The sequence below is a fragment of the Macaca fascicularis genome, chromosome 11, assembly GCF_037993035.2.
Source record: "Macaca fascicularis isolate 582-1 chromosome 11, T2T-MFA8v1.1".
Lineage (NCBI taxonomy): Eukaryota > Metazoa > Chordata > Mammalia > Primates > Cercopithecidae > Macaca > Macaca fascicularis.
The window spans coordinates 34590424-34605801 of NC_088385.1; the positions used below are offsets into that span (position 1 = coordinate 34590424).

Consider the following 15378-nt stretch of genomic DNA (forward strand, 5'->3'; position numbering starts at 1 on the left):
TCCAGGCTCGTACTTCTGACCAACTGGCTATAAAGCAAATAAGGCATGCTTTCTCTGAGGTCACTACCTTCCCAGCACTTCAGTGTGTTCTGTTCACCAACCCAGAAGCTCCGTTCATCAAATCTCAATGTTCAAGAGTTTTGTTTTGTTTTTTAAAAAAACAGTCTTACTCTGTCACCCAGGCTGGAGTGGAGTGGTGCTACCATGGCTTACTGCAGCCTCGACTCCCAGGCTCAGATGATCCTCCCATACTGCCTTCTGATTTGAGTGGGTGGCTGGGACTATGGGCATGCACTACCATGACGGGCTATTTTTTTTTTTTTTTTTTTAATTTTTAAATTTTCAGTAGAGACAGGGTTTCACTATGTTTCCCAGGCTGATCTTGAACTCCTGGGCTCAGGAGATCCTCCTGCCTCAACTTCACGGACTGCTGGGATTACAGGCATGAGCCACCACACCCAGTTGAGAGTTTTTATAGAGTGCAATCTCCAGCTCCCCCCACCAGCTTTATGGAGGTCAGTGGTTAGAACTAAAAGTTCCAACCCTCTAATACTTGGTATTCCTGGTGACTATCAGCTCTATCCTGATGGTATCTAGGGGCCCCCACTTTAAGCCACCTCAGTAGCATAGACTCAGGTGTGTGCAAACAGAGTTCATTATGAATAACAAGATATTTATGAATTAGTGTTTGCTTGTGCCAGAAATTTTCTTTTCCTTTTTTTTTTGAAACAGAATCTTCACTCTGTCACCCCGGCTAGAGTGCAGTGGTATGATCTCAGCTTACTGCATCCTCTACCTCCCAGGTTCAAGTGATTCTTGTGCATCAGCCTCCTGAGTAGCTGGGATTACAGGTGTGCACCACCACACCCAGCTAATTTTTTGTATTTTTAATAAAGATGGGGTTTGGCATGTTAGCCAGACTGGTCTCAAACTGTTGACCTTAGGCAATCCACCTGCCTCTGCCTCCCAAAGTGCTAGGATTACAGGCATGAACCACAGCACCCGTCCTTATGCCGGAAATTGACTGAGTTCATTAAAGTAACCTTGAATAGCCCTGAGGAGTTTAGACTTTGTGAATGAACAGTAAGAATGTTTTTTAGCCATATGTTTGAATTTTTAAAAAAATTCTCATTCTTATTGTCATCTTAGCTTTTTAAAAAAATACAGTTAGCATGGATTACTTAGAAGAGAGTCTTAAAAATAAGTAAAAACAGGCCAGGCGTGGCGGCTCATGCCTGTAATCCCAGCACTTTGGGAGGCTGAGGCGGGCGGATCACGAGGTCAGGAGATCGAGACCATCCTGGCTAACAACATGGTGAAACCCCGTCTCTACTAAAAATACAAAAAATTAGCCAGACGTGGCGGTGTGCACCTGTTGTCCCAGCTGCTGGGGAGGCTGAGGCAGGAGAATGACGTGAACCCGGGAGGCGGAGCTTGCAGTGAGCCAAGATTGCGCCACTGCACTCCAGCCTGGGCGACAGTGAGACTCCATCTCAAAAAAAAAAAATTAAAATTAAAAAAAAAAAAAATTAAAAACAGAAGGTGATTGGCATTTAAATGTAACAGAAAGCTAGCTGTTATTTTGTGGAATGAATTTCTGTTAAACACTTTAGAAATTTCATTGACACTTGCCTTATTTATTGTTGTATCTATTGCTCTACCACTTCCCAAATTAAAGATGAGGCTGCTCTGAAGATTCAGTAATTAGGATGGACAGTCAGTTACTAATTTTCTTAGATATTCTATCTAGGCGAAACAGCATTTTAATAAAATATCTTTATTTCTTACAGATTCCTGACATACAAACAACTGACTTGTAACTGACTTACAACTGACTTGTAATAGACTGCTACTATATCAAACCGACAATGAATTGGAATGAAAAACCAAAGAGTGCTACATTACCACCACTGTATCCTAAAAGCCAGCCACCTTTTTTGCATCAGTCTTTGATAAACCAAATTACCGCAACACCTCAAAGTTCTTTCAGCTATCCTGGAAGTAATCAAGAAGCATGCATGTATCCCAGTAATTCAAATCCAGTTTCACAGCCACTGCTGAATATCCAAAATTATCCTCAACAAATCTCTGTTTCTGATATGCATAACGGGACAGTTGTGGCCTCACACACTTCAGTAGAAAGAATAACATATGCAAATGTTAACGGACCCAAACAACTAACTCACAATTTGCAGATGTCGTCAGGAGTTACACAAAATGTATGGTTGAACTCACCAATGAGGAATCCTGTGCATTCTCATATAGGGGCAACTGTATCTCATCAAACTGATTTTGGAACTAATGCACCCAATATGCCTGCACTACAGAGTCAACTGGTAACATCAGATACCTATTCTATGCAAATGCAAATGATCCCTTCTAATCCTACACGACTTCCTGCAGTTTACCAAGGAAATCAGGGACTAAACCAGTCTTTTTCAGAGCAACAGGTTGATTGGACACAACAGTGTATATCTAAGGGACTGACTTATCCAGATTACAGACCACCTCCAAAGCTGTACCGTTACTCACCACAAAGCTTTTTACAAGATTCTACCATTCAAAAACAAAACTTTATGCCACGTACATCATTACAAGTTAAAAACAGTCAGCTTCCAAATTCTGTACTAACTTTACCATCAAAGCAGACTGCAGCTGTACCATCACAGCAGTATGCCACGCAAACTGACAAAAGACCTCCTCCTCCTCCTTACAACTGTAGGTACATAAGCCAGCCTTTGCAAAGTACTCAGCATGTTACTAAACACTTGTCTATGGAAGTTCCTCAGAGTCGAGAAATGCTCTCATCTGAAATAAGGACCAGCTTTCAACAGCAGTGGCAAAACCCTAATGAAAATGTCAGCACAATTGGAAATTTCACTAACTTGAAAGTAAATACCAGCAGCAAACAACCTGTTAATGATCCCATTAGATCTTCTGTGGATGGTATTCAGACTCTTGCTCAAACTAATGAAGAGAAAATAATGGATTCTTGTAATCCAACTTCAAATCAAGTACTGGACACAAATGTCACAAAAGAAAAGCTAGTAAGGGATATTAAAACATTAGTAGAAATAAAACAGAAGTTTTCAGAACTTGCAAGGAAAATTAAAATCAATAAAGATCTTTTGATGGCAGCAGGTTGTATTAAAATGACTAATACTTCTTACAGTAAACCAGCTCAGAATTCTCAGTTGTCTCTAAAACAAACTACCAAAATCCAGTCTGGACCCCAGGTAACTCCAGTAATGCCAGAGAATGCAGAGAGACAACCACCAACAGTAGTGGAATCTACAGAAACAAATAAGACTCAATGTATGATGAATTCTGACATTCAGGAAGTCAATTGCAGAAGGTTTAACCAAATTGATTCTGTTTTACCAAATCCTGTCTATACTGAAAAGCGGCCAATGCCAGACCCGTCTCATGATGTGAAAGTTCTCACTTCGAAGACATCAACTGTTGAGATGACCCAGGCAGTATTGAATACTCGGCTTTCATCAGAAAATGTTACCAAAGTTGAGCAGAATTCACCAGCAGTTTGTGAAACAATTTCTGTTCCTAAGTCCGTATCCACTGAGGAATATAAATCAAAAATTCAAAATGAAAATATGCTACTTCTCGCTTTGCTTTCACAGGCACATAAGACTCAGAAGACAGTATTAAAAGATGCTAATCAAACTATTCAGGATTCCAAACTAGACAGTTGTGAAATGAATCCAAATACCCAAATGACTGGTAACCAACTGAATTTGAAGACCATGGAAACTCCAAGTACTTCTAATGTAAGTGGCAAGGTTTTGGACAACTCTTTTTGCAGTGGACAAGAATCCTCAACAAAAGGAATGCCTGCTAAAAGTGACAGCTGTTCCATGGAAGTGCTAGCAACCTGTCTTTCCCTGTGGAAAAAGCAACCTTCAGAAACTACAAAAGAAAAGCAGTGTGATAAACTCAGAACAAACACAACAGTAGTTGGAATTTCAAAACCTGCTAACATCCACATTAAGAGTCCTTGTTCGGTTGTGGGAAATTCAAATTCTCAGAATAAAATAAGTAATCCCTCACAGCAGACAGCTTTATCGATGGTAGTGCACAATTATGAGTCTTCAGGTATAAATATAACAAAGGGAACAGAACTTCAGATTGCTGTAGTGTCACCGTTAGTTCTGTCAGAGGTCAAAACATTGTCTGTCAAAGGAATAACACCTGCAGCATTACCTGAAACAGTGTATCCCATTATTAAAGAAGGTAGTGTCTGTAGTCTACAAAATCAATTGGCAGAAAACGCAAAGGCAGCTGCAGCTTTGAAAGTCGACGTTAGCGGACCAGTAGCAAGTACAGCAACATCAACCAAGATTTTTCCACTAACTCAGAAGGAAAAGCAGAATGAGTCAACACATGGTAATTCAGAAGTTACACCTAATGTCAATCAAGGGAAGCATAACAAATTAGAGTCAGCTATGCATTCTCCTATGAACGATCAGCAGACCTCACAGGAATCAAGGAATAGTACTGTTGTGAGTAGTGATATATTACAGATTGACAATATTTGTTCTCTGGTTGAAGGTGATACCTCTTACAATTCCCAAATAGCAAAGATATTCAGCTCTCTTCCTTTGAAAATGGTTGAGCCACAGAAACCTTCTGTACCCAATCAGCAAGGGAATGGCAGCAGAGAACCAGAAAAACAATTAGATAATACAGCTGAAAATAAAGACTTTGGTTTTCAAAAAGATAAACCTGTACAGTGCACAGATGTTTCACATAAAATATGTGATCAGTCAAAGTTAGAGCCACCCATAGAGTCATCTTGTAACGATCTTGAAACAAACAGAGGAATTCTAGAGAAAAGTAGTGTGGAGCATGCCACTGAAAAAAGCACAGCTAATGATACATGCTCGTTGGCTGCTATTCAGGAGGATATTTCTCAGGAAATAGATGCATCCAGCAATTATACTCCCCAAGATCCTGCAAGAAATGAAATTCACAATGATAAGGCACCTGTCTTATACCTACACGACCAGCTGTCAGAACTTTTAAAAGAGTTTCCTTATGGCATTGAGGCTGTGAATACACGTGAAAGTTCTGTGGGCCAGCAAACTGCATACCAGACCTCAGAAGATCAAACTGCTGATAAAACCAGTTCTGACTCCAAAGACCCAGCAGATCAAATACAAATTACAGTATTAAGCTCAGAGCAAATGAAAGAAATATTTCCTGAACAGGATGATCAACCCTATGTAGTAGACGACTTGACGGAACCTCAGAAAGACGAGCCCATCACAGAAGTAGTTACCCAGGCACCTGCAGGAGGAGAAAGTCGTGATTCTGTGGTACTGGACTCAGAGAAAGACGATATCCACTGTTGTGCGTTGGGATGGCTCTCCATGGTTTACGAAGGAGTGCCCCAGTGTCAGTGTAATTCCATCAAGAACTCAACTTCAGAGGAAGAGAAACAAAAAGAGCAGTGTTCTTTGGAGACCAACAGTTGTAAACAAGGAGAGAGAACCTCTGATAGAGATGTCACTGTTGTTCAATTTAAGAGCCTTGTAAATAATCCAAAGACTCCTCCAACTTCTCCAGATGGGAAAAGTCATTTTCCTGAACTACAAGACAACAATAGAAAAGAGACATCCAAAACAAAACATAAAAGCTTGCCAAGGACGGAGCAAGAATTAACTGCTGGTGAGTTTTCATCTAAATGTGATAAACTAGATCCCTTGCAAAATCACACAAAAAAACCACTGAGGTTTCACGAGGTAACCTTTCACTCTAGTAATAAAATGACAGCATCTTATGAACAAGCTTCTCAAGAAACCCGACAGAAGAAACATATAACACAGAACTCACGTCCATTAAAAGCAAAAACAACTTTTTTGCCAAATAAAGATCTATATAAGAAGCATAGTTCTTTGGGACAGTCATCATCACCAGAAAAGGTAAAATTGAAATTCAAATCAGTTAGCTTCAGACAAAAACGGAAGTTAGACCAAGGGAATGTATTAGATACGGAAGTAAAGAAGAAGAAACATGATAAACAAGAACAGAAAGGAAGTGTGGGAGCTACATTCAAATTAGGTGACTCTTTGTCAAACCCAAATGAAAGAGCCATTGTTAAAGAAAAGATAGTATCAAATACTAAGTCTCTAGACACGAAAGCGAGTTCATCTAAATTTAGTAGAATTCTAACTCCTAAGGAGTATTTACAAAGGCAGAAGCATAAAGAAGCTATGAGTAATAAAGCATCGAAGAAAATCTGTTTGAAAAATGTACCATGTGATTCTGAACATATGAGACCAAGTAAACTTGCTGTGCAGGTCGGAAGTTGTGGGAAATCAAATGAGAAACACAGCAGCAGTGTACAGACCTCTAAAGAATCATTAAATGGCTTGACAAGCCATGGTAAAAACCTCACAATCCACCATTCTCAGGAGTCTAAAACATACAACATTCTAAGAAATGTTAAAGTTAGTGGGAAGCAGCCTGACAAAATATGGATTGATAAGACTAAATTAGACAAGAAATTAACCAATATAAGCAATGAAGCTCAATTTAGCCAAATGCCTCCCCAAGTAAAAGATCAAAATAAATTATATCTGAATAGAGTTGCGTTTAAATGCACGGAACGTGAGAGCATTTGTCTCACCAAATTAGAAAGTTCACCCAGGAAGCTTCATAAAGATAAAGAGAAGAGACAGGAAAATAAACATAAGACCTCTTTACCTGTGAGAGGTGACACAGAAAAATCAAACATGCTGGAGTTTAAATTATGTCCAGATATCTTACTAAAGAATACAAACTCTGTGGAGGAACGGAAGGATGTAAAGCCTCATCCCAGGAAGGAGCAAGCCACTGTGCAAGGTCCAGTATGATTTTCTTGGTGGTGTCTACAACATTGTAAAGAGTTGTAGGTCAATATTTGGGCTAGCACCTCTCATGCTGTCTGGGCTGCTGGGAAAGACTTCAATGTGTTATGCCGCTACCTAGTATTTGTTTAGCCTGGTAAACCGGTGTTTCATTGGGCAATATTTGTTTTATGTTTATTGCCACCTTACTGTAAATTGTAGAAAATTGGTAGTCATGACAAGCTATATGAAACTTGCCAGATAGAAATATTTCAGTTAGTGCCAAGAAGGCTGTACTGTGAAAAACATTCCACATTCCTTGTGGGCATGTCAGAAAAGTGTCAAGTAGCTGATAACGTTAAGAGTCTTGGTTTTGTAAATTCTCCTTTGGACTTGTAATTTGAAAGCCCTGTGAACTTGAAATTTTCTTCTGAATGTTAGAGGATAAATAATGATTAATACTGAAGTCTTCTTGTTCATTTGGAAATGGGTCAACTAATTGTCCTCTTTGAAACAGTTGATGACTGCGTTATCACTATAGTTAAAATGGTAACATCTAGCCTACTCATAAGATAGAAGAACCATGAAAGCAGTATTGTCCAGTGTTCGAATTTTTTTAAAATCTGTAAAGCCAAGCTGGCAGTTATGAATATTAGGTAGCTTAATGGTAGACTTCTCAACGTAGTGCAGGAAGGAAGGAGAAAATTGATAACTAGTTATTTGTGGTACTAAGGGAACATTTAGAAGTAGTGGATATTATATATAAAGCATTGTGCTGAGAAACTCAAATTGGGAAATTGAAGGATTTGAATGAAAACTGGAGCCTTTGCTCTGCTTTTCTGACTATATTTTTGGGGTTCATAAAACAATAGCATAAACAGGATACATTTTCCTGGAAAAGGAGATAGGGATATATTCATTTGTAAAAAATTGGTGATTTCAGTAGGTCCTTTCATTTGGATCCTTAGAACTTGAGTTGTGGATATAATCAGAACATTGGAAGTGGGTGGGGGCAGTGTAACTTTCTATCTCGTGTCCTTTAATATCTTGAGATGTATTAACCTGTTCAGCCCATGTGAGGGGAACATAATTACATAGTAAAGATAAACTCATTTTTAATTTTGAGATAAGCATTTCAAATAGGAGAAATCATTTTTCCAGTCCTTTATTTAGGGTTGTGTTATATATGGTTGTATCTAGTGCCTTCCAAAATCTATTTTCAGCTTACATGATTTTCCTTTGTTTTAGTATTAAAGGAGATGATTAGCAATATCTAGAGTTCTGAAAATGAATATTTAAATAGTTTCAGGAATAAAAAGTACAAAAGAAGACTGGTTAAAATGTGTTGCTACAAAGAAAAGGACACAGAAAGACAGCCAAGAGAAAGGTAAAGTCATCTTTTTAAATCTTGATTCTACTTATCTCCCTATGTGATATATGGAAGTTGGATTATAGTTATGATACGATTGTAAAGTATGATTTTATCCATTTTTTTTGTTCAGTCATTCAGTGTTTGTGTTTGAGTGGTAGGAGGACACTTTTTTGTGTTGTCATGCTGTGGAATGAAAAGCTGAGATTTTATTTTCTTTTAACAGGAAAATAATTCTTATTACAATGAGTTAGCTAAGAGGTTTGCATATTTTACCTGTTAACAGGACCAAACAGCAAATACTTTAGGTTTTCTGGGTCATAAGGTGTCTGCCCTGACTCTGTTGTTTCAAGGAAATAGCTGCAGATAATATGTAGATGAGTTTCAGCTGTGTTCTGATTAACTATTTATTTATTTATTTATTTTTTATTTTGAGACAGAGTCTCCCTCTGTCACCCAGGCTGGAGTGCAGTGGCGTGATCTTGGTTCACTGCACCCAGATTCAAGCGATTCTCCTCCTTCAGCTTCCCAAGTAGCTGGGACTGCAGGTGCATACCACCATGCCCAGCTAATTTTTGTATTTTTAATAGAGGTGGGGTTTCACCACGTTGGCCAGGCTGGTCTCAGCCTGACATCAGGTAGTCCACCTGCCTCGGCCTCCCAAAGTGCTGGGATTACAAACATGAGCCACCGTGCCTGGCCTCTAATTAAACTTTATCTACCAAAATAGGCAGCAGGCTTGACTTAGTTTGCCAGACCCTGGATTCAATTATTTACATGTTAATTTGATTTATCGTCAATACAATTTAGACAAGGGTATTTCCATTTTATAGATGAGAGGTTACATCATCTGACTTAAGTTTCATTTCTAGTTACTGAATAGGGACTTGAATCTGGTCCTCTCTCTTCAAAGTCCATTAATTGTGGGTGAGGTATAGTCAGCCCTCCACATCTGCATGTTCTATATCTGTGGATTCAAACAATTGTGGATCAAAAATATTTGGGAAAAAAAAATTAATACAACCATAAAAATAGATACTTAAAAAGCAATACAGTATAACAACTGTAGAGCTGCGTTTCTTTTACAGTGTTGGCCAGGCTGGTCTCAAACTCCTGAACTCAGTAATCCACCCACCTCGGCCTCCCAAAATGCTGGGATTACAGGCATGATCCTCTGCGTCCAGCCGAGTATATGATTTAATTAGTACCCGCTCAAGAGTTTTGTCTTAGTTTTGGTTCATTACACAGGCAAAGAGGGGGCCAGGCGTGGTGGCTCACGCCTGTAATCCCAGCACTTTTGGGAGGCCGAGGCAGGCGAATCATGAGGTTAGGAGATCGAGACCATCCTGGCTAACACAGTAAAACCCCATCTCTACTAAAAATACAAAAATCCAGCCGAGCGTGGTGGCAGGTGCCTGCAGTCCCAGTTATTTGGGAGGCTGAGGCAAGAGAATGGCGTGAACCCAGCAGGCGGAGCTTGCAGTGAGCCGAAATGTCGCCACTGCACTCCAGCCTGGGCGACAGAGCGAGACTCCGTCTCAAAAACAATAGGCAAAGAGAGGTTCAGAGCCTCAGAAATGGAGAGCAGCAGAATCTCACCAAGAGAAACAATAAGCAGCAGCACATTTTATAAAAGGAATTGCCAAAGGTTGTGAAGAGAGCTTCAAACAGATACACAGAAGCAGGCATGTAAAAATTGAGTAGAGGCTGGGCAAGGTGGCTCATGCCTGTAATCCCAGCACTTTGGGAGGCTGAGGCAGGCAGATCGCATGAGGTCGGGAGTTCGGACACGCCTGTAATCCCAGCTATTCAGGAGGCTGAGACAGGAGAATCACTTGAACCCGGGAGGCAGAGGTTCCAGTGAGCTAAGATCGCACCACTGCACTCCATCCTGGGCGACAGAGCGAAACTCCGTCTCAAAAAAAAAAGTCAGTTAGCATTGAAACATGCATATGGGAAAAAACTTGCATCAACGAAGAAATGCACTCTTAATCAGGACAGGACAAATAAGAGGAGGGAATGAAGAGCAGTGAGAGGCCTGAGAGTGGGAAACAATGCCCCTCTCGGGTTGGAAGACAGAAAGCCAAAAAGGAGAAAGATACAAATGGGCACGAAGATTGGAGTAAGAAAAAGCTTGGAAACAGGAGAGGCATGATTATTATCTCAAAGAGAAAGCGAGAGGCATGTTTGGAATCTGAAGCTGAAAACACTCAAAAGACAGATACACAGATTGACCAGAGACGCTCAGAGATAAGCATGAGTTGAATGACATGTGCAGACAGCACAGCAGGATGAGCAATGCATGGTGAATGTGAGGCTGAAATACTCAAAATCATGATGAAAAGAAAATACAAGCCAGGTCACGAGTACACTAAGGCAAAGCTGGGTGAGACAATCCAGGAGACAAGTCATATAGCTCTGTCATAGCATGACAAGACACAAATAGGTGAGACCTAAGGGAGAAGAAAAAAATCTCAGGTGCTGCTACATGGGCATTTTTATTTACTTACTTATTTTTTATTTTTTAGATAGAGTCTCGCTGTGTTGCCTAGGCTGGAGTGCAGTGGTGCAATCTCAGCTCACTGCAACCTCCGGTTCCTGGGTTCAGGTGATTCTCCTGCCTCGGCCTCAGCCTCCTGAGTAGCGTGAACCAGCACACCTGGCTGATTTTTGTATTTTTAGTAGAGACAGAGTTTCACCATGTTGTCCGGGCTGATCTTGAACTCCAACTTCAGGTGATCCACTGGCCTCGGCCTGCCGAAGGGCTGGGATTACGGGCATAAGCCACTGTGCCTGGCTGCATGGGCATTTTTAAAATGCGTATTAGGGATGAAGGAAGCTGGTTCTGGAGAAGGGATTTCTGGGAAATAGTGAATTATACACCTTAGACGAAGAGGCTGGAGAACAGTGAACCAACTATGAACTGAGAGAAAAATGCCACGAACTCCCAAAGTGCTATAAAGAAACATACATCTGACCTGGTGCGGGGCCCATGAGGGTCATCCCAGCACTTGGGAGGCCAAGGCCAGAGGATGACTTGAGCCCACGAGTTTGAGACCAGCTTGGGCAACATCAGGAGTCCCCGTCTCTCCAAATAACTTTTTAAAAAATTAGCCTGGCGTAGTGGTGTGCACCTGTGGTCCCATCTGCTTGGCAGACTGAAGAAGGAGGATCACTGGAGTCCAGGAGTTGAAACTGCAATAAGCTCTGATGCAGCACTGCACTACAGCCTGGGCAACAGAGGCAAGACACTGTCTCAAAAAAAAAAAACCCCCACAGGAGAAACAGATGTCTAAATTCGGTAGCAAAGGTTGCAGCAGACTTGAAGTCCTAAGTTAGAGTAAAGAGATAAAGAGGAAATGACAAGAATTTCTTGGAAAGCAACTTAGACACCCATTTTGGGCCTCTAATGTTACTAGTGTTACTAATTCTGAAAGAAAGCAAACAAGAAAGTGGAAGACTTTGCAGCAGATCTAAAGAACTAACAGGACAGAATACTCCACTCACACAGATAGAAAAAGACAAAACAGGACCCCATTATTCAGAAGGAAAAAGCTGCAGCAGGAATGAAATGTACAGATAGTCCCTGACTTGCAGTGATTTGACTTAGGATTTCTTGACTATGATGGTATGAAAGTGATACACATTCAGGAGAAAGTGTATTTCGCATACCCATACAGCAATTCTGGTTTTCATTTTCACTATTCATTATTAATTTTCATTTCACTATAGTATTAAATCACGGGACATTGACCTTTTTTTTTTTTTTTTTTTTTTTTTTTTTTCCAGAATGGGCTTTGTGTTAGATTTTGCCCAACTGTAGGCTGACATAAGTGTTCTGAGCGTGTTTATGGTAGGCTAGGCTATGATATTCAGTAGATTACATGTATTAAATATATTTTCAGCTTTTTTTGTTTTGTTTTGTTTTGTTTGTTTTTTGAGACAGTCTCGCTGTGTCCCCCAGGCTGGAGTGCAGTGTTGCGATACCGGCTCACTGCAACCTCTGCCCAGCTAATTTTTGTATTTTTAGAAAAAAAGGGTTTTGCCATATTGGCCAGGCTAGTCTCGAACTGGCTTCATGTGATCTGCCTTCCTTGGCCTTCCAGAGTGCTGGGATTAGAGGCGTGAAGCACCACACCCAGCCTCAACATATTTTCAATAGGTGACGGGTCATTATGAAAAAAGGACACTAAAGCTAATGTAACATTGAAATGATCTAAAGAAACAGGAAACTATAGACATGTTTTAGAATATCTAATGCATGGTGAGACCAAAATATGAAACCTGTCCTTTTCATGTACTGTTTGGGACCGACTCGTATTTGTACTCTTCGTATTGCTAGTTTAGATAGCCATTTAAAAAGTCACATTCATATTAATGATTCATATTAATGATATGCAATGATACATTTTATTGAGCCAAGAGTAAGGTAGAACAGAACAGCCCAGGGCAATGAAGATGGGGCAAGGAAGGTAGGAGTAGAAAACAGCCCTCAAAAGAAAGGCAAGATATCATGTATATGTAACTTACAATTCTGTAGGTGAAGAGCTGTGGTACTTTTGCTTAACTCCTTGCCTTAATTTTTTATCCCACCATTATATATTTTCCTTCTGAATTTTGATTATATATTGATCACAGCTAACATTAAGAGAAATAAAGTAAGTAAAATTTTTATTTCCCTTAGATAATGTTAATTCAAGACTCGCAAAGAGAAGCTTCAGTGCAGATGGATTTGAGATGCTACATAACCCAGTAAGAGATTCAAAAGAAATGTTTCAAACCTACAGACAGATGTACCTGGAGAAGAGAAGCAGAAGCCTTGGTAGCAGTCCTGTGAAATAATTATAAGATGTGGTTTTGTAATTGTCACTGAGAAATTTCCTTTTCTGTTCAAAATATTTTGCTAATGAGAAATGCCATGATAAAGATTTCTCAGAGTTTGGTTCCCATTTTCTTTGTATTTCATTGAAAGTGCTTAATTGAAAAGGCTTGAGAACTTTGGGTAGCCATGTGTAAGAAATGGATGGTATTCACCGAGGAAACCATAAGGTATTTGAATTTCTATTTTATTGAGCCAGGTTTACCATTATTTTAAAAGGAGTGCTTATACAAATCAATTTGAAATTCTATCCATCCTGAGGGAGGACTGTTCCTCAGTTAAGGACTTGTTTATTTAAATGGGACTGTAAATATGTTTTGGTTTTTAAGCTATATTAGCAAAACTTATTTTTCAAAAATACCCACTGTGATGTGAATGTCAAAATATATTCTTAAGTGTTTTATAACTAATTGTAAACTGTTTTTCGGAAGTCTTATTTTATACTTGTGAAACTGAACACAATTTTGGGACAACGTTTAAACATTACTTTTCATACTTGAAATAAACATTTATTTTTTAAAAAACTAATTTGAAACCCTCACAGCTCAGTTTCTTTTTAGTTTCCTACCTTTAAAAGGACGCATTTTGGAAAGTGCTTTCAAAAGCTGAAATGCGAGGTGGCTCACGCCTGTAATCCCAGCACTTTAGGAGGCCAAGGCAGGCGGATCACGAGGTCAGGAGATCCAGACCATCCTGGCTAACACAGTGAAACCCCGTCTCTACTGAAAATACAAAAAATTAGTCGGGCGTGGTGGCAGGCGCCTGTAGTCCCCGCTACTCAGGAGGCTGAGGCAGAAGAATGGCATGAACCTGGGAGGCAGAACTTGCAGTGAGCCGAAATTGCACCACCACACTCCAGCCTGGGCGACAGAATGAGACTCCTTCTCAAAAAAAAAAAAAAAAAAAGCTTAAATGCCACAGCAGCTGTGACAGTATGTATTTTTAGATTGCATTCACGTGAGAACATAAAAAATTTACTAGGTTCAGGAAATTTCAAGAAAGTGTGGAAGGCAAGATATAACTAACTGTTTCTAGTTTTACTTTATCTACTAGAAAAGGGTCGGAGTTTTTCTTTTGAGACAGGGTCTCACTCTGTTGTCAAGGCTGGAGTACTGTGGTGTGATCACGGTTTACTGCAATCACTGCTCCTGGGTTTAAACAATCTTCCCACCTCTGCCTCCTGAGTAGCTGGGACTACAGTGTGCTAACATACCTGGCTAATTTTTTTAAAAAAATTATTTAATTTGCTAATTTTTGTATTCTTCCAGTTTTAGTGTGTATGCTGCCAAAGTGAGCACATAATTTTGTTTTTGGTTTTGTTGTTGTTGTTTGTTAATCTTTGGGATTTTTTTATGTTTTTTTGTTTCTTTGTTTTTCGAGATCGAGTCTCGCCCTATTGCCCAGGTTGGAGTGCAATGGCGTGATCTTGGCTAACTGCACCCTCCGCCTCCCAGGTTCAAGTGATTCTCATGCCTCAGCCTCCAGAGTAGCTGGGATTACAGGTGCCTGCCACCATGCCCAGCTAATTTTTGTATTTTTAGTAGAGATGGGGTTTCACCAGGTTGGCCAGGCTGGTCTCAAACTCCTGACCTCAGGTGATCCGCCCGCCTCAGCCTCCCAAGTGCTGGGATTACAGGCCTGAGCCAGCACTCCCTGCCTGTTTGTTTTTTTGAGACGGAGTCTCGCTCTGTTGCCCAGGCTGGAGTGCAGTGACGCCATCTTGGCTCATTGCAACCTCCAGGGATTCTCCTGCCTAGTAGCTGGGATCACAGGCGCCTGCCACCACGCGCAGCTAATTTTTGTATTTTTAGTAGAGATGGGGTGTCACCATGTTGGTCGTCAGGCTGGTCTCGAACTCCTGACCTCGTAATCTGCCTGCCTCAGCCTCCAAAAGTGCTGGGATTACAGATGTGAACCACCACACCCGGCCCTGAGCATGTAATTTTAAAATACATACATTTTTGGAGACATGAGATTCCACCATGTTGTCCAGACTGGTCTTGAACTCCTGGGCTCAAGCAATCCTTTGGCCTTGACCCCCAAAGTACTGGGATTATAGATGTGAGCTACCATGCCCAGAGCATGTTGGTTATTTTTATAAAATCTTAATGCTGTATATATATATATAATTTTCATTTAAAAACTATGTACAAGGCAGACCAATGGATTTTAATGAAACATTGCAATTTCTTGTGCTTTTAGCTTTCATATTACAACCAACCTTTAGGAAACAACTGCGGTCATGCATCATTTAATGACAGGGATATGTTCTGAGAAATACAGCT

General features: G+C 40.2%; 1 protein-coding gene across 7 annotated transcripts in view; it reads left to right on the plus strand.

The window, feature by feature from the left end:
* RESF1 (retroelement silencing factor 1) overlaps positions 1–13621 on the plus strand; it is a 33512-nt gene extending 19891 nt beyond the window's left edge. For 6 of the 7 annotated variants that reach the window (XM_015430604.3, XM_045364990.2, XM_005570511.4 and 3 more), the window contains 3 exons: positions 1791–6861; positions 8149–8232; positions 12899–13621. In XM_015430604.3, coding sequence (XP_015286090.3) covers positions 1869–6861; positions 8149–8232; positions 12899–13056 — 5235 coding nt within the window. In that variant the 5' untranslated portion in view covers positions 1791–1868 and the 3' untranslated portion in view covers positions 13057–13621. Of the gene's footprint in view, positions 1–1790; positions 6862–8093; positions 8233–12898 lie in introns of all 7 variants that reach the window. The other variant, XR_001483330.4, reaches the window with a different exon arrangement.
* The last annotated feature ends 1757 nt before the right edge of the window (positions 13622–15378 follow it).